Source organism: Diadema antillarum, unplaced genomic scaffold (genome assembly GCF_040938485.1).
Source record: "Diadema antillarum isolate AM-2024a unplaced genomic scaffold, OU_Dant_1.0 seq00000321_RagTag, whole genome shotgun sequence".
NCBI classification, from domain to species: Eukaryota; Metazoa; Echinodermata; class Echinoidea; order Diadematoida; family Diadematidae; genus Diadema; species Diadema antillarum.
This window is the reverse complement of record NW_027271340.1, coordinates 1,676,154-1,702,828: the sequence shown is the minus strand read 5'-3', so window position 1 is coordinate 1,702,828 and position 26,675 is coordinate 1,676,154. Positions and strand designations below refer to the sequence as shown.

Here is a 26,675-nt window from a genome sequence, read left to right as displayed (position 1 = left end):
TCCTATACAGTGCAGTCGCTGATCCAGAGGGGAGTGCACCGGGCGCGCACCCCCCTTTATTTTTGGTCAAAACAAAGGAAATAAAAAGACAAATGGGGGGCGCATGCGCCTCCCCTTTAATTTTGTAAAGGTGCCCCCTCTTTATGGAATTCCTCGATTAGCCCTTGCAGTGAACCTTTGGTCTCATGAAAGTAAGATAAGTCCACATACATCGTATAAGACTCAAGACAGTAAACTGAAAACACAAATGCAATTTTACTCTACAGGATTTTAGAATTTTGTTTTTGTAAGATTTGGCTCTATACATCTGAAATTACATTCTTGCAAAGTTCTCTTTTCAATAGACTGTTATAAGCCATACCCGCCTTTGTATTGCATTTTTTTTATGGAGTGTATGTATGGCACATTCTGTTTCTGTGAGCAATTGGTTATTGTGCATGATATGAATTACAGATGATAAAAAGTTGCAGGACAAGAGCTGAATTAGTTGGGATTAAAACTTTAAGAACTCTGTGCAATGCTGTCATTCAAACTTGGATGACTTAGATGCGCAAATGAATGAAAACACGCAGCAAGATGTCTTTGACAAAGATCAAGATGCTGATAAAATGTTCACTTTAATAGTGGTTTACTCTAATCCTGCTATCTTCACTCATAGCTTTTCTGTCGTACTTTATAGTATTCATTTTTTAGTCCAATCGTTCAAAGCTTCATGTGTACCGGTACGCCATTTCAGTGACACTCATAGCTTTTCTGTCTTACTTAATTATAGTATTCATTTTTTAGTCCAATTCTTTCAAAGCTTTGTGTACACAGTCTTAGTGACGCCCATAGCTTTTCTGTCATACTTATTTATAGCATTCATTTTTAGTCCAATCTTTCAAAGCTTTGTATGTACACAGTTTCAGTGACACTTGCAGCTTGTCAAACCACATTAGCAATGATTTGTGAAACCTGATACATTACTAAACAGCACCTTAGTTTAATGCACTTGCAATACTCGCAACATCTTGTGTTCTGGCAGGTTACATCCTGTATTACGCACCGGAGGGAACCACAAACAACGAGGACTGGCGGTTTCAGTACGTGGACGGCGAGTCGCTGACGACCGTCCTCCACGACATGACGCCAAACACCGTCTACACCTTCCGCATCCTGGCCGAGAACAAAGTCGGCACCGGTCCTGTCTCCGCGGTGGTTCTCCACAAAACCAGAGGTGAGGGGGAGGAAGTGGATGGGCCTGTCACTCTGTGCATTGCATTCTGGGATTGAGACACCGCCCTCTCTTAACAGGGCTCCATTTTCTATTAGAAGCTAACATGATAGCAACTTTAGTAGCTGCAAAGGCAAGTGTCATGGCGATAACAAGAATCCCACTTTCTGATTGGCTGCTGCCACAAGAAGTTACCATTCTAGCGAGAGTTGCTCTCATAACATCTTTGTTGGAATGGGACCCAGTTATCCAAATATAGAAAACACAAAAAAAAGTAAACTTCTTATTTTAGACATGATTAATATTTTTTTAAGATAATTTGTGATGCAGAGTTGATGCATCAAGGCAAACCTGCCTTGGATGAAATGTGTACCTCGCTAGATCTAATCACACAGTAGCCACCTTGTAAAATACCAAATAGAGGAGATTATAAGGAACCATTAGAATTATGAATGTATACCCTTAAAAGAAGTGAGTTGAATTGACATATGATTCTCTAGTATTGAAGAAAACTTTCATGAAAACTTGTTTTCATATCTCACCCCCCATGCAGCTCAAAATCGAATTTACATAGAGGTGAATAATACTGTACACATTTTCATTCATGCAATACAATGAATATTTTATATTTGGAGGAGAAAATATTTCAATTTAGTTGGCTTATTCCTTTGACAATAGACAGCATGATTTACCCTGTGAACTTATTATTGATGTGCATAGTTCTCCTTGAGAGCAAAGTATCACATATCGTCTGTTGTTGGAAAGATAGTTTTGTTAATGCAGATTTGATTTTCTGACAACATTGTCTCCCTGTTATCATTGTTGTATATCAAGTGTGGGTATAGTTATTTGAATCAAATTTAAAAAAAAGTGTCGTGGTAAGTTTTTCCATCTTTCTGACTGACATACACTCTACAGCTGCTGGAGGTGTGGCTTACCCCATCGACGACGTCGGCACACCCTGGTGGCTGTGGCTGGCCATCGCGGCCGCGTGCCTCTTCCTCATTCTCCTGGCCATTGCCCTGCTCTTCTGCATCATCTGCGGCTGTTGCGGCTGCTGTGCCGACTGCTGCCCCGGCTGTGCGTCGTTCTGCGACGAGATCTATGCCTGCTGCGAGCCGTGCGGGGCGTGCCTGGCGGGCTGCGCCGCAGGCTGCTGCCCCTGCTGCTGCGAGGACGAGGAAGACTGTGCCCGATGCTGGACCAAGTGTTGCTGTGGGGTGCCCTGCTGTATCTGCTGTGGCAAGGCATACAAAGAGAGGAGAGCGAAGGCGTGAGTGTTCATCTTATCCTCATACAGTTCATCCCTATGATAACTAATGTTGTTATGACAAAATTTTTGTCACAACGAAGGAGAAATTCAGTAGAAATTCTGCAGAACAAGTTGTTGTGATACAGAGGGATTAAGAGGATGTAGTACTCTCTCGTGCCTTATGGTTAGATTTGAGACTGCTGCACCAGCCAGCACAGAGAGTACATGAGTGGACTTGCCAAGAAGAAATCATAGCAATACAAGGAATTATTAGTGAGAATAGTTAAAGAAGTTGCTTGCAAAACAAATAAAGTGCAATTTTTTTAGATATTCTGATGTAAGTTCCTTGTCAGATAGAGCAAAACAAACCCTTTCCAGTGATTCCTCACTTTTAGCACAACAAGGAATACTCTTGAAATTATGGTTGAAGATATCCCATATTTTCTTATCATTGTCCTTGTTTTTTAACAAGTTTCATCACAAATATCTCAATTTTTTGAGAATGGAGTTAAGTCGTTTTGCAATCAAACTCTTCATCGTGTCGATGATCTGCCTTGCCAGGGAGCTGACTGGATACAAGGCCGTTGCTAACGGTAAGGCCATCAGCGCCACCAACACCACGCAGGTTGAAGGGAACCCCCCAGACCTCTGGGCTGACGAACTCGTCATGAAGTCCATGGGCAAGAACATGGTGGGAACGCCATCCGAGATGGAATCTCTAAACAAATCAGAAAGTAAGCGCTCTAGTTGCCATGAAAGAAATGCCAATATGTGACCCGCTACAACAAAAGGATCCAAAAGTCGCTGACGGGCGAGCAGAGAAAATAGGGTTTGAAGTCAGATCATCGAAATCCATCAAAACGTTCAGATTTCTGTTTTGGACATACTTTTATAGTCTAATGTATCTTCTATCATCTGCCGAAATTTTGAAGCTAAATGATCAAAGGAAAGGCAAGAAAATAGTTTTTTTCTGAGCCATGATTTTTTTACTTTCGACGGAACAGAAACGTGTCCGAAGATTTGAATTTAGCGCCGCAGCTAGACTCCGCCCCTAGCAACAAGGGAGTGATCTCGTTGGTCAGTGCGTGGCATCCTAGTTACTGATTGGTTGTGCGTAGACCGCTGGCGTTAAGCTTGAATGAACAGCGCGGAGATTGCTAGGAGCGTACCTTCTATTGTCAAACAGTGAAAACTGTCTTGCTGCCTCTTGATCATAATAGCGTCGGAAGGAAAACTTTGGAGGTGGTTTTCTCGGAACAATGATTTCTTAAACCACTCGACATGCGCTAATTATATCATTGATATCTCTGCAACCGAGTACATTTATGAGTCATGTTCTGTATGACATTAAAGTGGAAGAGTAAGGGATTAATGTCGTGTCATTTTCAAAAGATTGTCCTCCCTCGACTTTTAGATCCTTTTGTTGTAGTGGGTCACATATACACTGTACAATTATTTGTTAATTTCATGATGAAATACAATTATTTTGTGCGCTGCAAGGAGAATAAAGTACTTGTTACGCATCTTAGAATCTATATGGAAGTAGGGGTTATATTTGCCTAGCAGACCATTTTTGGGCACTCTTATAGTAGGATGATATCAAACAGTGCATGGAGGATGTAAGCAAAGAGAATAATGATAATGAAGCATCATAGTTGTCTTCAAAAGAGCTTAAAATTGTAATTAAAAGAAAATTTATCCCTGAGAGAGAGATTGAGAAATTTGAGACATACAATGAAAGAACACAGATAAATGAATTAAGATGTGAACAATATTGTATATGTTTTTGGAAGTTGTAGTCATTGTAACAGGCAGTTAATTTTTGATATACATATTTCATATGAAAGCTCTTAAAGGACTTATATGCCATATGAATGAATGCCATATGAATTTGACATGACTTGTGCTGAAATTTTGCAAAAATTCAGATGCTGTTTATGGTATTAAAGTTTTCTTGTGGGATATTTTTCGGGATTCTGTGTATCTTGAACATCGTGTGCATACGTATCCTCCTAAGGCAGAGATCATAAATTCTGAAATCCAAATTCAATATTAAATATATAATGTGATGTGGTCCCATAAGAGCCAAGGGAGGAGTAATATATTGGTGACATCATAATCACATGGCTGAGACTGTCATTATGCCCCGCCCAATATAAAGTGCCCTTGTAGATGGTTTGCTTATGTTCAGATATTTCTTGCTGTAATCTGTTCTGGACTGCTTTACCTCAAATAGCCTGTTTTCTAGCTCTTTTATCCCCTTGTTCTCTCTCTCTAAGGGTAGAAATAATTGTAGCAATGTACACACTCGAATGAACTGAATGTCAGTGGACGTGTTGTGTCATAAATCTGGATTGCCCAATCAAACAACGCTTGTATTCTCCTATGTTCTCTCTTTGCTCTTGACAGTCGAAAGCGAGACGCAGTTCTCAAACCATGCGCAGCATCAGCAAGGTGAGCTTACTTGTCTTTATTTCTACTTTTTACTTTTATAATTGCAATGATTTACCTCTCTCCTTACTACCCCCCCCCCCCCCCGCCCTTTTCTCTAGCATAATTTCTCCAAACATCAGGAGGAGAAGAGCTCTTAGAACCACTGGATCACTGCAAGAGACCACTCAACAAATCTGGGAAGTGCAAGGATGCTTTATCTCAAAACTCTCTCCACGTCTGTAGTTTTTTTGTTTTGTTTAAAGACAGCAATATTCTTGCATTTTTCAAACATTACTTACGAATGATCTGAAGATCTGATGTTTCAAGAGGCATTCCTCATACATAGGCAGGGCCAAAGGGGGACTACACAAAAACACTTGCACACACGTCATCATTGTCTGCGTCAGTCTCATGGGGACTTCATCAACGCCATCGAGAGCATTTTTTCTTCTTCTCCTTCACAGTCATCTTCATCTGCCCCATAATACTCTCATGTTCATTCTTATTCTCAAATATTTTCCTCATTCCCACTGAAGAAGGCCTACATCCCATAAAGCCATTCGACAAAACTCTTAACTTTGGCTTTCAAGGAGTGAACAGAAAATGGTGATTCTGTTGCTTTTCAGGGCTCCTAGTACTCTCACAAGCGGAATCATCTCCATTTTTAAATGGCTAGACTTCATCCTTGTTTTCATGTGGTAGCAAATCATAAATCATAATTACCATCATGTCATCAACATAGTTAACTACCATCATCAATATCACCTTCATTAATGATTTCAACATTGTGGTTATCCTCGTTATCTTATCATCATATCTCTGTCATTACCACCGTCATCACCATAGCCATTACCATCATCATCATCACCAACATCATCACCCTTTCAACATCATCATTATCATCATCATCACTGTCACCATCATCATCATCACTGTCACCATCATCATCATCACCGTCACCATCATATACTCACCATCATATACTCACCATCATCACCACCATCACCAACATCAACACACTCCCAATCTACTTTATCATTATCGTTGTCATCATCATAACCATCATTGATATACTCACCATCTTCACCACCCTCACCATCATCACCATCATTATCACTGTCATCATTGCCAACGTCATCACCCTCCACATCAACATCATCATCACCACCAACATCAACACCCTCCCCATCGTCATCATAATCATCACCACATCATAACTTACCATCATCATCATCACCATCATCATCACCACCATTACCATCATCACCGTCATCACCATCATCATCACCACCATCACCATCATCACCATCATCACCATCATCATCACCACCGTCACCACCATCATCACCACCGTCACCACCATCACCACATCATACTTACTATCATCATCACCATCATCACCACATCATCACCATCGTCACCATCATCAAGATCTTCACCATCATTGTTACCATTATCATCACCAACATCATCATCATCATCATCTTTGCCAGCACCATTCTCAGCATCTCCATCAATCCATTTCCTTCATCATGGTATCTGTCTTCATTTACCCATCATTGCCTGCCATTACCCATTGTGTGACTCTCACTGTCTTCCCCCTTTCCTTGTTTGTTCAGTTCATGTAATGCTTGTTGTCACAATCTTTGTAGTCAGTTTCAACATAATTACAATGACAATTCCATTGACTTACTAGTAAGTTAGACTCTACACACCCTACATTACCCCTATTTTCTCCTACTCTTTGCCAGCACACTATAATTAATATCTCTCTCTGTCTGTATGTTTGTTTGTTCTTCTGTCTGTCTATCTGTCTGTCTTTCTGTCTGTCACTGTTTCTGTTTGTCTGTCTTTCTATTCATCTATCTGTTGATCTGCCTATATATTTGTCTGTCTTTCTATTTGTTTGTCTGTCTGTCTGTCTCTCATCCTTTCTCTCTGTGTGTATCCTGGTTTCCATGCCTTTCCACCACTGCATGCTCATCAGATGCTAATCACCGTTTCCGACTCACTGCCCTCGCTGACAAAGTAAAGGGTGCGGCAGACACCGTCACGACGAGCGGCAGGCAGATGCATGCCAGTGGGACTCGAAACTCCCCCAATATAGACCGAAAGCAACCAATTTACGAAGCAGGTACATGACATTTGCTCTCCCTATGCAGACAGTAATGAAGGAATACAGGCTTTTGTTGCACATTTTCCCTCTTTTTCTTCTGTGTTTCTCCTTCTAAAACAGAACTCTTTCCCGTTTGTTTTCTCTTCTTCAGAATTAGCAGAGTGGCAGCTAGAATTGAGGAAAATACCAGCAGACATAGATTGTATTTTTGGATGTTAACAGCTTTTGTAGCTTAATCATATATTTTCTTCCTCTTGTACATCGAGGCAGCGGCAGATGGTTCAGGATTCCCTAGCATTAGTTTGAAATTGGGTAGATGTTTCAGCCCCTTTCAAACAATGGCCTTCTTTTGTGTTGTGATCCAACAGCACATGTTCTCATTTTCTCTACATCAGAGAGGTCTCTTTCCATCTCCCTGTCTATGTCTGGTGTGAAGTATGAGTATACTTGAGGTAAAACAGAGCTATGGTTCCATGATTACTGCATCTCCTATGACCATTTTCTGTTTTTCTTTCTCTCTATATAGCTCTCTTATTTCTATTTTCTGTCAAAAAAGTGATTCTGTGTTAAATATGTTTGTCAAAATATGCAGCTTCATTTTTTTTTCAAAATGTCACAGTATATTTCTTGCAACATAGTCATGAAAATCCTCAACATGATAAACTAGTTTGCTGCTTGTCTGCATTCGAAAATGCAATGCTGTCATGATATAGTGTAATTCATATTATTTCTTTTAATTAGAAAGAATTCTTGAGCACTTACTGTCCTAAAGTCGTAATGATAATCCTGACCTATCATGGACTATCACAAGAAATTGTGTTGAACGCATTTGTGTGAAATCCAAGCCGCCCGAACAATATTGTCCTTGAAACGGAAGAGTCCCTCTCACCAGCTCTACAGTGCGTTGACCTTCATGGCTTCTGATGATGTCACAGGTCTGTAATTGTCTCATATAAGATTACAGGATCTTTCTCTCCCTTGCTTCTATAGTAACTACAGGTGCCAAAAGTCAATCCTTCAATGTGCGTTTTGCTGAGATACAACCAATTAATGACATAAGAGGTATCGGCGATTACATTTCGAATATCGTTATATACCCACATATCGACAAGATATAAGACATATTTAACAATAATGCATTCAACCTGTTACAGTCTAACCATCTCACATTCTTTCCTTAATTGCCGTTTCAAACAGGGAATGATGAAAAAAAAAATTCCCATAAACATTCATCATATACTTCAAACCATATAGATAACAAACAACTATCCATGCACAAGTGATTCTAAAGTGCAGTGCCATATAATCGCAGACCAAAACAACAAAAATTAGTTATTTCTAATATTCACAAGCTAACACTCCTTCTTATACATCACTAATAGCACAAGACACATCAGTATACCAGGTCTAAGATGTATTGAACAGGGTAAAGACAGACATCTTCTCTTTTTAGTTGTAACACCTTGCCACTTTTTTTGTATTGCATTCTCAGAATAGTAGTGATGCTTGACATAGGCATAATGTGACTTAGAAACAATCAACAGCTTTATTCCACTGTATGAAATTACCAAAGCCATAATTTTCAATATATTCCTAATCCATTGTAGCAAACAGCAATCTTATTTGATGTTTTAGAACTCTGAACAAATTGAGTTACATGAATGAAAGTTACCACTTTTTAGGCTTGTGATAACCTTGTCTTTTATGTCTAACATGCATATATAGCCCATTTTATTCTTTCATTCATTTATTTTCCATCTCCAACAAAAACATATAGATATGATTTTTTTTCTTTCGGAAGATAAAGCTCCATTTTGTTCAGGACTAAAATTGAGGTGTGTGAAGGAAGCGCTTTAATAGACTGTTATTCAAGTGATCTTTTTTTTACCCCCTCTCCAATATCTGCCCCCCACACCATGCACTCCTTCCTCTTGCTATGGAAAAGCATCATTCAAGGGTGTGGGGATCTCACCCCCCATCTCACCCCCCATCTCACCCAAGCACTCTTCTCAGTTCAGTCTCTATGCTGAGGTCAGACGAAAGAAAAGGAAACCAGGTACCAACCGTCGTGACACCCACCCCACCCCCCTGTCAATTATTTGATTCATAGGTGATTCCTGTTTTTTCCTCATTAATTGCCAAACAAGTGTTATATCATTCTTCCCTTGGGATTTAAAGAAAAATCAGTCAAATTGTATAGTCCTTGATTTATTGAGAGTGTAACAGTATTTAAGGTATCTCATATTCCACTTTCAATGTACTACCACAAATCTTGCAATACTGCATACACTATACATACTGAATATCATGTGTATCTTTAGTCTTCATCACATGATTAGTCAATATATTCAATTTTTGCCCCTATGTTGCAATCCATCAAGAGAAACTGATATATTTTGATAGTTGGTAAGATTGCAATATTGTTTCCAACATTTCTCTTTAAATCATATGCAAAGTATCAAGTCAGTTGATCAGTTTGCTTTGTAAGAACATCCACGAGCAATTATAGAGCATAAGATTCAGACATGTAGATATCATACTGGTCTGACTTTTTATATTCTTAGAAACCAGATCTGGGCCCTGTTTTATCAAAAGATATTATCGATTATAAATTTCCTTACCGCACAGAATGCCTTAGACTTACCATAGAAATTAACTACATTAATCAATAAAAGCGGGGCCCTGTTCAGATAGTGAGGGGAAAGTGATTTATACGAAGTTCCCCAGGATATAAAATACATATGAATATATAAACCACAGTCCTCAAACTGTGTCTTCTGAATTTTACTACCGGACCTCCCCCCACTCCCCCCCCCCCCCTTTTCTTGTGCCCCCTGAAAAGATTGTTTGCGACTTAGTTTCACGGGAGACATGTCACCGATAGCCCTGGGAGCTTCCGCCATCAGTCCCTCCTCCGAATCACCTAAACGAGTCGCAGGTATGCCGACGCAGAATGGCATTCTAAGCTCATCTGACCTCTAATAAGTAGTAACACTCACTATCCATGTGTTTTCCATAGTGATGTGATAATATAACGATGTGAGTTATCACAACCATCCTTGATTATTTTACTCATGTTATGAGGCATGATGTTGGGATTGTTCAGAGTTGATCATTGACCATGAGTTTGAATGAATAGTTATTACATGGAACCTTCCCCCGTAACAAACAGACTTACTCTGATCGTATTAACACACAAACTTTTAACTGGCACACACTTATTTATGAACATATCATATATGTTTTTCCTAATATTCATTGCAAAACCACCAAAAAAAGTTAAGATGTTGTTTCCATGTTGGAGACATATCTATAAAGACTCTAAACTTGGCTTTCACAAGATATCGTTTTGCTTATCAAAAATGGATGCATATTTATTTGTGAAATTGTCACATTGTGAACAACATTGCCAAGATGAGGACCAACATCCTTTGACAGGGAAAATGGGAGAAATGTTGGATTTAACAACAGGGTCATTTAATCCTTCCATTCCCATCGACAAGTGGTACATACTCAGTCAAAATGACTTTGTCCCATAGGGATCCCATAATGGTTAGGATTCACAATTGAATAAACCTACAGTAATACATGGGATTGGATCAAAGCCAGAAATGTTATCCAGCTAGTATGAACTACTAGGTCTTTTCAGCTCATATCAAGATCTGTTTCCCTTCTTAATTCTGTGCTCAGCTTTTCTTCCAGCTCTCAAGGGTACAGATGGTGCACATTCAGAGGCTCGATCAGTTTTACACACAAAAGTTTTAATATATGAAGAGTTTGTTCGCAAAAACTGATAAGTCCATTTTTGAAGATTTTGAAGTACGGTCTCTGTCATAAAGTACAAAATAATACCTTTTAAATGATATGTTGGTCACTACATATAAAGATACATTTTTGAAGTTATGGTCAAAAGAATAAAAAATTTTCTTATTATTCTCTTTATTTTTCTTGACCTTTAATCGCAAATATCTCCATTTGGCAAATATGGACTTATCAGTTTTTGCGAACAAACTCTTCATATGAAAACAAAGACTTCATGCAGAATGAACACACAAAAAATACTACAAACTTGATGCAAGTGAAAAAAAGAATATATATATAATATATATATATATATATATATATATATATGTTACACAACAATGAGTGTCCCACATGTACAATCTTTAAGTGATGTCCAGCAGACAGACACAAATAGAATATATTGTAAGTTATTATTAAGCCACTTAAACTCTTGATGTACTAACAGTCTATTAATGATCAGTTAAAGTAAATATATATGTGCCATATATCTTTACCAAACTTGTAAAATATATGTTCAATATGTCATACCCTTAACACAAAATTTATGAAAAGAACACATCCATTTGTTAACACAAACAATCCATTATAAACTAAACTGTCTGTCTTTTTGTGTTGCTGACCAAGGTAATAAACAGTATAGGTGTAATGTTTTGTGGTGTGGTGTAACAAACTATCGAGGTACAGAATGATGATTTAAAAAAAAAACTGATACACATTAGACTGTGCCAAACATAATTGATTGTCTCAGTGTAGTTTTCTTGCTTTAAGATAGAGCTGTTTGAATGTAGAAAATGTGGTATATCACTATTTTAGATTAAGAAAAAATATATAATCCCTGTATAAACAAACTGTGAATTTGTGTTGGTATGTAGTTATGTCAAGTGCTGTATTTTTTAATCAAACATATTTGAGTACATAAACACACACACAAACACACTCACAATCAATCAATCAATTGATAACATACATCATGCAAGACAGTGTGCAACTCATCAGACATTTATGAGGCAGTTTAAGTATTTCTTTTCTTCTTGTACAACTGAAAAGAAAACCCTCCTCTTTATTTCAGCAGCTTGATCTGGGTAGAATGCTCAGTGGATGAACAGCTTCGATGCATTACTTCAGACCAATTATTCGCTTGGCCTCAACAAGAGCTCTTGATGCTGTAGACATGTCAGTCATAGTCTTTGTATGTCATATAAATATTATATATATATATATATATATATATATATATATATATATATATATATATATATACACACACACACACACACATACATGAACATATAGACAGTATTTCCCTTCTTATGAATTAGAATAATATCTTGCATTACTTTACTTGGATTAAAATACTCCTGCTCATCTTACAGCAAAGCTGGCTGTAATCCTCATTTACCACATGCATTGTGAGACAATGATAAACTTGACTTTCTTTAATCTCGCTTTTCATGTTGTTAAACACAAAGTATTATCCCAAAGACTACAACCATTATTAGAGAAAGAGAAACACCAGTATAAAAGAGGGATGATATTTTGATAGCCATGCTACATGGTTTTCTGCACAATTTTTCTCATACTCTCAAGCAAGTGACAGTGTGCATGGTATATTTTTGTATTACCCGTTACCCAACCCGATTTGTACTGTTGTCAATTTTATTTTGTTTATTGTGACTCTGTGATGGGACTCTTGCATGACTGTACACAGTATCTCATGTATTTTGTTGTCTTTTTTATTTTAGTTTGCATGCATTGTTTGCTTTGTGTTTGTCCATTTGCATTGCATATTCATGTTTGGTTTTGTCTCGTGTTGTCTTGCCCTGTTTCCCATTGTGTCCGATAGTATCAGCGCGGTATATTCCTGTCCGGAGTCGGGCCCACGAATCCGTGCAGAGGTCTAGTGAACATGGAGGTAATTCTCTCTTTATTTTAGGCTGTATTCACTCATTTCAGATGTTTTTATTCCAGTTGTTTCCAGTCCAAACAACATATCAACAAATTGCCCATACTTACAGAAATTCTGTTGGTCAAATATGTTAGAGTATGAATTTGCAGTTTGCCATTCTTTCGTGGCATGTAGAAAATGTTTAGCGGTAAGTATTTAGGATAATGTCATGGGTCTCCGACAATAGAAGCATCATGTTGCATGTGTATCACAATTTGACATAGTACAAGCCTGATAAATAACGTATCATAGTTTTTACTGAATAAAATCACCATTGACAAGAGATGCCGTACTAATATACATTGGATGTTGCCTGTGAAAACATGCTGTCTATTACTTCAGAGAATATCTTCTCGATTTTGTAATTTCATAAATGTTGTGCAAGCCACCTTTACATTATGTTACTATTGTGGCATGATAGTGTTTTGTTGCATGTGTACGTATAAGTTTGCATGATCGTTAAGTTTGCATGTTTCTTGTGTTTTTCGTTCGTTCTCCCCTCTTCCCCCATTGTACGTCCATTCATCTATCCATCCACCCCCACACCACCTTCCTGCAACATTCCTGCAACGCCATTCACTCAACTCAGTTAACTATGCCAAGGTCAACAAGCACGAAAAGCCCACGGTGAACATCAACACCACCAATGTGCGCATTGATGAGGTGAAAAACGAGTACCAGGGTCACGAGGGCTACTCAACGCTGGGCAGCATGCAGTCTGAGAGTCAGGGAACCCGTACGCGGCAGGACTCCGACTCGCAGCAGTCGATGCTTAGCTTCCACAACGGCCAGATTGTGACATTCCCCGACGGCACGCTGACCGCTCGCTCGGCGAATCCCAACCCGCTGACCATCACATTTGAGGAGACAACCACCACCCACTCCGTTGAGAAGATGGTGCCTCAGGCCGACGGCAGCAATGTGAAGACCGTGTCGAGCCATCAGACCTTCTCGAAGTCGTACTCGACCTCGGACGCGACCAACGACCGCAACCTTCAGGCCATCTTGCGTGACGGTTTGGACAGGGGGCCACTTGCAATCGAGGTGTCGACTTCCTCTGACCCGCCTTTGAAAGGTGAGGGAAGTAGTGAGATTTTGTCAATTATTGCAAATTACTTGAGGCAGAACTTGTAAAACAAGACACAAACGTGATAGTGTCATTTGAAAAAGAAAATCTTGCTGCTATATTATAGAACTCATATGCAGCCCAATCTCACTGAACCAAGGTAATACAATTCCACTGTATCTTTATTCTCAATCTCTATAATGCTATATTTTACACTTTTATACATGTAAGAAACATTGTCTTGTTTGTTGATGTGATATCAGAAGAGTGTATTGGCTCTATTATATGTAATGATCATCTTAAACAGCTGCTTTTTAGAAAATATGAAAATGACCAATGTGTTTTGTTCCTTCTTAGCCATTACAGCGCCAACTGTGAGCACTCTCAATGACCGCGAGCAAACTTCAACACCAAGTTCAGCTCCAGTGCTGAGGACAGCAAGCATGTCAACAGGTTTCACTCAGGGTTCCTATGACCGAGGATACAACTACAATACCATGGATGACCATCGAGAGTACAACTACAACACAGTGGACAGCGGAGTGGACATTGGTCGCGATTATGGCTACCCATCCTACGGCAGCAGCCACAACGGTCTCGGTCATGTTGAGAATAGCAGCTACGAGGAGACCCAGCACATGTACTTCCCGGACCACTCCCCAGCCAGCCCCCTACTGGGGCAGAGCGCCGTCTCCCCTAGCGCCACCTCTCCAACGTCGGACAGACCCCCTCACACTGGGATCCAGCCCCCCTCCCATCATCCCGGCGGCAGGCTCCACTTTCTCCCGAGAGGGGGGCCTGTCCTCCAGCGCCATGACACTGCCGACCTTGAACACCCACGGCCTGAGCGCCGATAATGGCTACAGGAGCAGCTCAAACTACCACTTCAGGAGCACCTCCAACATCGATGAGCTCCACCGGGGTGCCGATCTGGGCTTCCGGGCGCGGAGCTCCTCCACCATGAGTGGGGCGGGGCCTGGTGCGAGGAACAAGTGGTATCTAGGGGAGGGCAGGAGTGCCTTCATTCCCAACAGGTCTGAAGGCTTAGGCATCGATCGAGAGACCAGCTTTGCCAATGCTGTATACACAGGAAGTAGTAGTCAGGTCCCCGGGAGTGATTTGCCACCCAGCTCTGGAGGTACTGCTTACCTAACAAGAATATAATAATAACAGATACAAATAAGTTCCACAAGTGCACAATGAGGAGAAGTATATGTTGATTGGTAATAGAATAATCCAAAAACTATTCAAGTGGATGTAGTGAAAGATATATACCATTTAGTAGTGGAATGCATTATGCATGTTCTTCTGTTGCTATGGAAGCATGATTCCCCATTAGATTTGAAGAAAGGAAACACAATTCTCGTTCATTGGGTTATTTCTCTGGTACTTAATCATGACCATTGGAAGGCTGAAGTCTATTGGTGCTATAACCAGTTCTAATGGGGATACTTCTCAATCTTACCGGCTTTCTTTTATCTCCTTTTCCATCATAAATAGAGTCAGATTTCTTGATTTGCCACATACCTGATGTTTGGAAAGAGACTGTAGAGTGCATGTTAGTCAATATGTTCCCTCTATGTTTGGAATGCATTGTAGCTTTGCATGTTTGTGTCCCTCATATATACGTAGAGTAGTTTACCCATAGCCCTCTTTTTTCCCCCCCATCTCTGATTTCCCTCTACCAGCCCCGCATGCATCCCTCTCTGACCATCACCATGGCGACATCTCCATCCCAGTCCCCAATGGCTCCCTCCAGCAGGGTGGTGGCTCCTCCTCCTACCAGTCCAGCTCCTCCTATAGCTACCAGAGCCACGGCAACTCTGGCTCCAAGCTGGAGCCGACCCTCTCTGTGCCCCTAGCCTCGCCCGCAAGCCCGGCCCTGTCGGGCGGGGAGGGTGGGATCGGTGTGTCCTACAATGCGGGCGTGGCAGGCCTGTCCGGTGGTGGTATGGGGGAGGCAGAGCACCACTCTGCTCACTCCGCCCACTCTGTGTCAGCCAGCCAATACTCCACCAATAACAATAACTCCACGGTGGAGAAGGGGGAGGGATTCTCGGACGATGACCGTGAGGTGGCCAGTGCTTTGGGCCATGCCCACAGTCAACAAGGTAGGGCAAGAGTCGGAGAGGATCCTAGACTCTTTAGTGATGAAATAATCTTCTGTTCACTGCACAGATGTGAAATCCTAGTGCATCAGTGTGAAAAAAAAATAAGCACAAATATACCTAACTTGATATTTATGCAAAAGGGACAAAACTGTGCGACTAATTTCCCTTCAAAACTCTTCAGCTACGAGTTAATAATTGCCCTTACCTCCTCTCTCGGTGAGCAGCTGGTAGACAACTTTCTCTTGCACACTGACCAATAAGTTAGTCACTAAGTTTTCCCCCAATGGAAACATGACAAGCATAGAATATAATTTTGTGTGTCTGAAGAAAAGCTATGTGTAAGTAAATCTGTGCTTGAGTAAATAGTCATCATACTTCCTTCTCATTTATCTAATGAATCTGCTCTAACATATTCATAATAGATCTTTAGTAGACTGTTGTATGTAAACGACCTGCATTGAGGTAGTGACATAGAATGCTTTAGGTGAAATATACAAGAGCAGAAATTTCTGTGTAAATAATACACACATTTATTTATTGCTAACCAGATTTACACCAAGCATTCTGCAATAATCTCTTTGAACAATGTTATGCTCTTAATCATTTTCTATCTTCTGTCTAAATAAGTAGAAGAAAAAGTGCAAATTTGTTTAGTGTATGAGTGGTACCATACTTTTAGTACTTCTGGATGCATCTACATGTCTTTCAGTCATCGCTGTTTTCGTGATCAGGAAATCCAAACTTCACACAAATTCATGCTGATATATATCATATATCCTACTGATGCTTTTAACCATCCAATCACCTTATTCAACAGGAAGAAAAAATGATGCATCTTGTGTTTGAAACTTACTCACCCATGCATGATAACACTTGTCCTCCAATACCCAATATCCACTTCTTCATCCCTGGTTTCGTTATCATCTGTGTCTTCCGCTTTGAACCCCAATCCCCCCTCCAGCATTTACTGGATCTTTTGACAACCTCCAATCTCCATACCTCCACCCGCTCTCCCTCCCCGAGCCCCACCCGGGGCTCATTCGCCGCGCTCACTCCGCAAACATTCTCGGGCAGGAGGAGCGTTACTTCTACTTCGACGACGACGACAGTTTCGTCGCCGATGACGATGACGTGGTGTCGGTGATGGGCCTCTCGGAGTACGACAGACGACAGGCGCGGGTGATGGCCAGAGTCAATAGGGCCCTCAAACAGCGTAACTACATGAGCGCTTCATCTTTGGCTCATGGCACCACCCACCAGGGCTTTATGAATAGAAGAGGTATCAGATACACACCGAAAGCACTGAATATACACCTCATAGTAGAAACATCATATATGGGCACATATATTAATAATCTTTTGCAATACACATAATATCATATGTGGTGAGAAGACAGAGGGGGATAATACAATCATTAGGGGAATTCACGTTCAGCCTACTCACCAGAAGTCGCACAACGACCTCCCTTTGTAAGATACAAAAGTGCAAATAGAATGAAATTATATATGCCTATGTCCCATCAATAAGATGCTATTTGGTGATATGTGTGGTATCTATGGCTTTCGCCCAATTTCTTTTGATTGAAGTGCTGTGTGATATTGTGTGAGTGTGAAAATGCTAGGGCACACTATTCACTGATGCTACCAACACTCTTTTCTCCTCCACTCATGTGTGTTTTGTTCATGGAGTCTTATTGTCAATCACATGTCATCAATACATACCCACTGCAGAAATACGCTAGTTTCGCCTTAATACCAAATCCCAAATAAGGGAAAGTATAGCGAAAACGCTATTTAAACATCAAGCAACTCTGACCGATGCTGTTTGCTGGCTTAATTCTTGTATGTGTGTTTTAAGACAGTGGTTGGTGGCTTTATCATCTCTAAGCCAGGGCATAAAATCTTTCTGTGTTTTTTCCTTACCTTTTGGAAAACAACTGAGGTGGCTGTGCATCCTAAAGCCTTTGCGATCTCGCCTGGTGGGCTGCCCATTTTCCTCATCCCCGCCCTTCTGTGAAACAGAGTTACCCGTCTTCTATGTTTCTCACTCCTGTCTTTCTTCTCTCATTATTATCAAACCAGGCTGAAGAAGGGGGTATCTAACAACTGAGCTCTCGAATAGCGATGTAATATGCTTCGAGGTTATGTATATCTAGTTGTTTTTTTTACCATGCAATTTTCATTTGTTCTAGCCTTGTATTGTTTGCCTTTCATTTTCAAGTTTTTCTGAGTCTTAATCCAATTTAACTTTTCTCTGTTGTAACTAATCATTGGTTTTCATTCTCTTCATTGCAGGATCACTTAGGTCAATTAACATCTCTTCTATTCAATTTCTTTCCTTCTCCCATTTCTATCTGAAAGTGATAAATGTTCTCTTCGATTTTTTATGTATACTCACCGATAATCTGAAATTTCTTGAAACTCCTTGCTAATCCATAAAATTTGTCTTTTTGGTTGTACTTTCCACAATTTGAATCAATCATGTGAAATGATGTGTTCAGTTTCAAATAATCACTGACATTGTTTAACCTTTGTATGTGATATTTCTGTTGTTGTGAGATGCAGTTATCAAGCTAAATAAAGAAGATGTATTTGTACATGTATATGTATGTTTTGTATTCTTTGAATAAGAAAAATATTCCAAGTGAAAAGATTGTGAATTCTGAAATCTGGCATAAGTTACTGTGAAATGTACAAAAGTAATGTCCCAACATGTTTATGGCCATTTTAACTAGGACATTTGCCTCAGTGCTGTGCATGATATATCATCTTTAATGGTGTAATGACTAAATGTAACTTTATTTACATGACCCAAAAATGATGACTAGAAGAAAAATGGAATTGAAAATCAGAAACCCCTTCTTTATGCATATATATTCCAGCACTTAAATTATTCCCGATGCAACCATCACATTATTATCATTCTGCATGTTGATATATTATATATATATTTTTTTTTCCTGTTCTATTTTTTTCACCCTCTCACCTGCCTCTGTAACCATGTATCGTGGGAGATCAGATAATTTGGTTAACACGCTGAGTAGCCAGAACTATGACTACATGTCTAACGCTTCGACACGCTCTGCCATGTCAGATCGGCCACCCTATGTCCAATATAGCTCAGGTACCGTGCGGTGTTCTCACTAATGCCTGCGCTTTCTGTTTTTTGCACAAATTTTGCACATGCTGTTGAAAAAAAATGACTTTTTTTGTTGCAAATGACCATTAGAGTGGATTGGCTCCATAGCAATGCATGTGATTGCAGTCAGACATTTTGTGCCATCCATGTACACACTAGCATTTTAACTCTTTATGTGCCACATTCGCACGCGTAACTCAGTCGACGGCCTGCCAACTTCGCATATTCTGCTCAAACACACAAACCCGCCATACACAATTGATAAATCGCCAAATGCCGCAGTAGAATGAAAGTGTTTTTCGCAATTCCATTCTTTTCACATGTAGCTTGTATTTTATGCGGTGATTAAATATCAAGGGGCGTTCCTTACTGGAATTGCCAATACGTTCTAAGTTTCTGTCACTGTTTTGTGTGCAAAAGTCATGGCTCGTATACAATAATGAAGCCATTGGTAATTTCAAAGAAAAACAATAATAGATTTGTCGTACAATTTACATTAAAGCAAAGCTTGTCATTTCAATTCCTCTGCAACTTTGTTCATTATAATGTCAATGGTAAAGGCCTAATAGAAATCTATAAAAGTTACATAGATCAAAAAAACAGAACGTTTTCCCAAAGTGTGACTATCTTGCTATTTCAGAATAATGTGGCACACACAGGGTTTACACCATGGCACATGAAGAGTTAATTGGACTGTTGATTATATGTTGTCCCATTTGGAAGCATGTTTTGCTGTGAGAAAAAGGACACAGTGAATATGCTAATAATTCATTTATTATTAGTATTTTTTTTTGCATACAATTTGCTGCCTCTGCACCATCTAATGTTCCAATAACACTAACATTTTCTGTTTTTCACCAGCATAGCTAATTTTGCTCTGTTGTGTGCTTTTGCTATTTTTGGCATTGATTAACTTTCATAATATGTTATACTTCTAGCTCTGGGCAAGAAGTGCTTATGCTCACAATAAATTCACTAACACTGCTTGGGTAGAAATGTGCTGTAAAAGTCTAATGTGTGATGTGCTTTCATTTATTTTTTATGTGTTTTTATTTTCACTTGTAGAATTGCTAGAGAGCAGTGTGTGCTGTAGCTAAACCATTTCTTCATTCATTTCCAGATAGGAGATTTCTTTTTAATAAATATGTGTAATTTTAAAGTATTTTCAATTATATATGTTCTGACATGCAGGTAGAAAAAAAACCCTCTCACAACTTCTCAACATAGATTTCTCTGTTATAGTGATATCATTTATGTATGAAAACTGCTATAAGACAAGGGATGATTAGGAATGTTTTATGGGCAGTCCAAGAAAACAAATGATGACTATAATATGACTGTTGAAAGCAATGGCTATTTGAATGCTGTAGAATTATCACCTTAAAGGCAAACCTAGAAATACAAGTCCTTGTGTTGTATGACATTGAAATAAGGTTCACATTATTTGACCTTTGTGGTATTGTAATGATGAAGGACATGAATGATTTGCTAATGCCAAAAACATGCCAAATATTTAGAGTTAGGGATAGGGTTCCACCACTCACAGGCAGAGAAATTTCTCTTGAGAAAAGGTTGAGTTTTGGAATTTTTCACAATATCAAAAGATAGTTTAGATGTTGCATTCAAGTTTTAAATCAGTATCAAAATTCCTAGTTTGCAGTGAATTCACTTTACTTTGCAGATTTTTTCAGTGAGTTTGTTTAGGTTACAGGGTGAAGGGTCACAGGTCACCAAAATGTTCCTTAAGGAGATTCCCAGTCTTTTGTAGCCATATCTGTTAATGGAAGCTTGGAATCGCAAAGAAAGAAATCACTGTGCATGCCTGACAATGCATTGATGTTTTCTTGCATGCATTATATAGTGCCTGAATTGGGATATTTGCAAAAGCAAAAGTTACTTTTGTCAGCTATCTATTTGATGTAGCACTGTAATTAGTTCAAAATAATTGTTTAGAAGAGACCTTGTTAGAGTTCTGTTTGTGCATATCATGGAAGCGAGGTGAATAGGAAAAGGGGTGAATTTTCAAATCACCAAACTTTTTTTTTTTTTTTGGGGGGGGGGGGGGGGAGAAGTGTACAGAGAAATCTTCAGTGGGCACATTTAGCTGCAATATTTCTCTGAAAAGATTTCAAGTAGAATTTGTTTTTGAAGGGCTTGATCTGCTATCTTTTTCTGTCCATTTATCAGTATTATTTTTTTATATTATATTATTATATTTCATCATTTTACTAAAGCACATTTGGGGCACTGCTCAATTGAATTTGTTATAAAAAAAATAAATTGTCATTAAAGATACAGAAATATTGAAGTGTGAAGGTAGCATTTTACACTGAGTAGTTTCACACATTTTGTTTGCTAAATTTTAGAGTGTTCAAAGAATTCCCAGAAAGTGCTTGTGAGATGAACTGCTGTGTGGTAAATGTGATCCCTCAGCACAATAGCCTGATTAAGTTTAGAAACATTAGCTTTAATTTCTCATGACTCTGAGCTTTCCAGTGTCAGCTAATTTTTCCAAGAAACAGTGAGAAAACAGATACACAGCTGTTAGAAAAATTGACAGATTAGGTATTCAAACGTGTTCATTCGAAATGGATGAATATGCATTAACATCTGTGCAAACATGCATCATAAAAATTCCAGAGTTTCCAATTTCAAAACATAGCAACACTTTTAAATATGGAAAGGATGTCATTATGATATCAAACTTGCTTTTCCTTGAACCAATATCAGATTTATTTCCATTCAGTGAATTTGCCCTATATCGTAGTTTCCTCACTTTTAACTACACAGACTTGATCAGGACATAGTGATAATGGGCCACATGTACTCAAAACAAAACAAAACAAAACAAAACACACCTTGATAAGATGACTAGGTATTATGTGTGCATATTTTTTTTTTGCATGGTTTTGTGTTGCACTTGCTTAAAAGAAAGTAACAGTAAGCCTCTTAAGTGGATTCAATGGACATAGTCACTTTGACTTGTTCTTGACCAGTTTGCATCTAACCGCTTGTATATCTTTAAACAGCAATATGTCCAGGCTTCATTTTTTTTTTATGAAAATGCTTTTCAAAGCTGGAGCTCGCTTTGAATAATACATGTATGTGGCTGCATAAGTAACTAGTTGATGATAATTTGTATGAAGATGTATAACGTGTATGCCATTGATCTTGGCTTCATATTTTTGTAATCATGTATGAAAATGTTAAAATGGCAAATCACTTCCATTTTGAAACTTGCACTGCAAACCTTCACCATCATTAAGTAGTGTCTTATGTCTGTTTCACAAACAGCTAAACTGCAACTTCACTCACACAATCTTATTTATTTATTTGTTTGTTTGCATCCAATATCCAATGAAAGATTCCATCTTTAACTTAACATTAAATTTTGACATTATTTTTGATACTTACTATTTTTCACTATTTACTTCTTATTGGATAAATGTGCATTATTCACTCACTCACCCTGATCTCTCACCCTCAGCAGGTTACCATAGCGACACCAACGCCAGCTCACAGGACGAGTCGGCCAGCCAGCACAGCGGGGGTACAGCGCCTCGCACCAACCCCCTGTCCAGCTTCTCTGTCCCTGCTCCTCCTGCGCACTACCAACACCCCCAGGCCAAAGGTAGAATCTCTATACCATAGAAACTCCTTAGGGGTAGATTAACCTGTTGAGGACGAGTCCCAGGTATACTCGGGCAGGTGTCTATGGGACATGCATCTTGTAGCAAAATCAAATTGTCCTCAATGGGTTGACTTGTTGAAGAATAATCGAGGGCATATTTGGGCAGGCGTCTATGCAAAGTGTGTTTTATAGGGAAATCTGCTCATCCTGAATGGGTTATTAAAATGAGACGTTCATACTGTGTGCCTGTGTACTTTCATAAAGCTTAATCTGCATTTAGTAATGATAAAACATACTTTACTTCACTGTGACACAGATATAGTAATGTGACAGACATAGTGTAATTGATAAGGATAGCATAGAGTGTTCGTTTTAATACACATTATCTGACGTGTTTATCACTCAAAGCTCTCATACTGAACTAAATAGTTTTGCCTGCATCAATGATACCAATTTAGAAATAAAGTTCGAATAACAAATTTGAAAGTACAACACAAAATTTGACTCCATAATTTAAGGGATATCTTTGTGAGTTCCTATCAAGATTTTCCATGCCCAATAGTTTGAGGACTTAGGATTTTTGTATTTGTTATCATTCTAGTTCAGTCAGTGTATGTCACAGTGTAATCCAAATTGTGTTGGAATCCTCTTCCAAGCTTTGTTATCATAATTTATGGCTTGTTTAAATACACTTGTCAATGACATGTCATGCTGTGGTCCATGTCACTATTTCACATTTTGTGTGTACTTTTCAAATTAGTGTAAATAACACCGTAAGAACTTTGAGAATTAGCAACATTTTCAGCCACTTGTGAGTCCTGATTCTTATCTGAGTTTTTGTTTTTTTGTTGCAGTGAGGATAACAGCACCAACATACAGCCCGCTCAAGCGCGGACAGCCAGGCCCTCCAGGGAGGGGCCGGTCCCAGCCCATGCCGGTCATCACGCCCAAGGCACCGGATGTCACGTATCGTGGGGTCGGAGACGGCAACAGTCCAGGGGTAGGTATCCCGGCATGACATCATAGAGGGTTTTTTTTTTTTTTTTAGGGGTGACGTTGAGGCACTGCTGTATTGTATTCAGCCTGGAGGTCTTTCAGACAATTTGCTTGATGTGTGTCTTCTATTTAAAGTAAGCCTTAAGATGGGAACTGGAGTGTAATATTATTAAATTGATTTTTTTTTTTCAAAATTTGCCTAGGTTTTGGCATTTTCTTTCATTCCATAATTGTGTCTTCCTAATGATGCCTTATTTGTCCCACTGTGTTTCCAAATGCCAATTACAGAAATGGAAAGAAAGGAAGCCAAATGAAAAAAGGGCAATTTTGAGATCATTGGCTTTGAAGAATAGATGTAGTCAGGTTTGCTGGAGCTTAAGCATTAAAAAAAATGGTCAGTTCTAAACCATGCTTGATGGAACCTAAAAAGTTTTGAATTAAGCAGTGGTATATAGACACAAGATTCTGGTTGTAGGAAGTTCAGATGTCAAGCCTGTGGAATAATATTGTGGTGCAATTAATGAGAGAGCCCAGCTCAAAACCCACAAAAAAGCTGCAGACTGGGATGCTCTTTAATGGACCAAAATTATGTCATTTTTTATTCACGGACTCAAATTCTTGGAAGGTTGTCTTACCTGGGGGAGTAATCCTTTCTATACCTCAAAATTTTGTGACTTAAAACAAAATGGAAATCTAGATGTTATTAACAGTTTTTCTGGACCATATTTTTTCAGACAGGCACTGTTTTCACTGGGAAATTTAATTTTCATTGATACTTCTGCGCAGCATGCGTGAGTGACCCTAATCTTTGAATCCTCTTCCTCGCTTTTTTATGAAACTGCACCTCCCAACTCTCTCTTATTTAAATCACCTTTTGAATAGGTTAGGATGGTCCAATTTGAACAAGGTGTATATCGTATGAAAGCGTTTGGATAGAAAATACTCTTTTAAACTATATGTGACAATGCATCACAAAACCAACAAAAAGTCGCACCCCTTGATTTTACTTGAGGACTCAAAAAAGGTGAAATGGGCCAACCGAGTCAATTTTGAGTTATTCATATTTTCTGTAAGAGCTATCCTTCTTCTACATTAATCTTTAGTTTGGGATCATAACATGAAATGGAAAGTATTTTTCAGCAGTTTTTCGACAACTCTTTATTGGGGCAGAGTAGAATAATCAGGTATGTCTTAGAGGCCCCTTTTCAGTTCTTGAAATCCTTTGCAAACTCTTCACTTTCCAGTCTAATAACTTTTGAAAGGATAACTACTGCTCTGAAAGTTGGCATTAATCATGGACAGAATGTGATGATAGAACATGCTCAATTTCAGCTTAATCTGAATTGTTGTAGCTCCGGTGGTTTACATCCTGTGTTTTGTCCCTTTCATCGCACAGTTAGCATGGCTTGGTAAAGATTAAGCGCTTGAATAGACCTTGTACTTCAGAGCCTCTTTTCTCAGTTCACACTTTTCCAGAATGTGTGCTTTCTTTCCAGTATTTAGATTGGTTAGGGGAGTCCATTTGAATTGAGTTATACATCATTTTAAAGCTTAGAGTCTGCTCTTTCAGAATTTGCCCGTTACTAAAAATCCATGTCTGGCAACTTTTTTTTGTTGGTTTTGTGATGCAGGGTCACATTTACAAGAATGGAAATTCATTTTGGCCTCCTTTTAGTGGGTTTTGAGCTGGGCAGATACAGACATCAAATATTATCAAGTGTGGAGGAAATCATCTCACATGGAAAAACAACTTTATAAATGTAAAATTTTTCTGTCTGTATATCAACACTTTGAAATACTTTTCCCTTATTTTCACCCCCCCCCCCCCTCTCCCCAGTCCACAGTGAGGACCTTCAGTGCAGAGGACCTCAATGCTGAAATGATGCACTTGGAGGGACTTATGAAAGACCTTAATGCCATCACACAGAATGAACTACAAAACTGAGTTTTGTCTCCCCCTCCCCCCTCTGTGCGATGTGGACTCATCCTAATCTAAGTGCCAGTACATACGCTAGTGTAGAATGGATGGATCGTTCCATTGATGAACGGGCAGTGGAGAGATGCTGACGACCGGTGTACAAGTTGTATAAAATCCTGAACATACAAAGAAGGAGAAGGTGGAAATATGGACTATGTGTACATGTATACATAATATGTCATATGGAAAATCTATGTGAAATATTAATGCTGACTGACTAGGTGCAACTGCTTTTTTTTTTCATTTGTCTCAATCGTCATTATATCATTATCCGAATATGAATGATGCATCAATATGCTCTGTAGATTTTTTGATAGCAACTAAGGGCTTGGATATAGAAATGTAATGTATGCTTTCATTGATGACTAGCTTCGTGAGAATTCATTTGCTTTGGAAAATCTGAGGTTTCACTTGTTTCCATTGATAGACTAGTAAATATAGATATATACAAGGAAAAATTCCTTTTATAAGTTGTACTTTGAATTGTTGATTTTCAACTCTTTTTATCCTTTCTGATGTGAAAATGACAGACCAAACAGCTGTTTTATTGCATTGTGTGTATAAATGCTGTAATTGAATACTTTGTGTTTGAACAGAAAAATGTGCCTCTCTTGAAAAGAAAGCTTAGTTTGTTTTTGTGTTTCTTTGTTATTTAAGTATAATGTATCAATTGATATGTGTAGGAGACAGAAAGTGTATGTACTGGTATATCTGTATATGTATGGTTATTTGTGTCACCTGCATGTATGTTGTAGGAATGTTAAACCTGTTTGTAACTTATGTATAGCAGGGTGCTTTCTATGGCCAATATCTTGGGTATCTGTCACCTGTTTTGCGTAAGTGTTATCGTGCCAGAAATTCTCTAAGAGGTGTATCAGTCGACAATGCCCCACTTTCTCTTTCTCTCAAGCTACCTTGCTTGCTGGTGTGACTAACCAGCAACCAGGGAAGATGAAATATTTTGATTTGCCCATGGAAGGAGAATCATAAC

The 26,675-nt window shown here is 39.0% G+C and overlaps 1 protein-coding gene across 1 annotated transcript in view; it reads left to right on the top strand.

Moving 5' to 3' along the window:
- The first annotated feature begins 1,665 nt into the window (after positions 1 to 1,665).
- The window catches only part of LOC139730599 (uncharacterized), an 81,135-nt gene continuing 56,125 nt past the window's right edge, over positions 1,666 to 26,675 (top strand). The window contains exons 1-12 of the mRNA XM_071641455.1: positions 1,666 to 1,684; positions 2,132 to 2,486; positions 3,027 to 3,199; positions 4,875 to 4,919; positions 12,662 to 12,730; positions 13,353 to 13,838; positions 14,187 to 14,226; positions 14,294 to 14,967; positions 15,518 to 15,940; positions 18,960 to 19,064; positions 22,570 to 22,710; positions 23,565 to 23,710. Of these exons, the coding sequence (XP_071497556.1) occupies positions 1,666 to 1,684; positions 2,132 to 2,486; positions 3,027 to 3,199; positions 4,875 to 4,919; positions 12,662 to 12,730; positions 13,353 to 13,838; positions 14,187 to 14,226; positions 14,294 to 14,967; positions 15,518 to 15,940; positions 18,960 to 19,064; positions 22,570 to 22,710; positions 23,565 to 23,710 (2,676 nt within the window). The remainder of the gene's footprint in view (positions 1,685 to 2,131; positions 2,487 to 3,026; positions 3,200 to 4,874; positions 4,920 to 12,661; positions 12,731 to 13,352; positions 13,839 to 14,186; positions 14,227 to 14,293; positions 14,968 to 15,517; positions 15,941 to 18,959; positions 19,065 to 22,569; positions 22,711 to 23,564; positions 23,711 to 26,675) is intronic.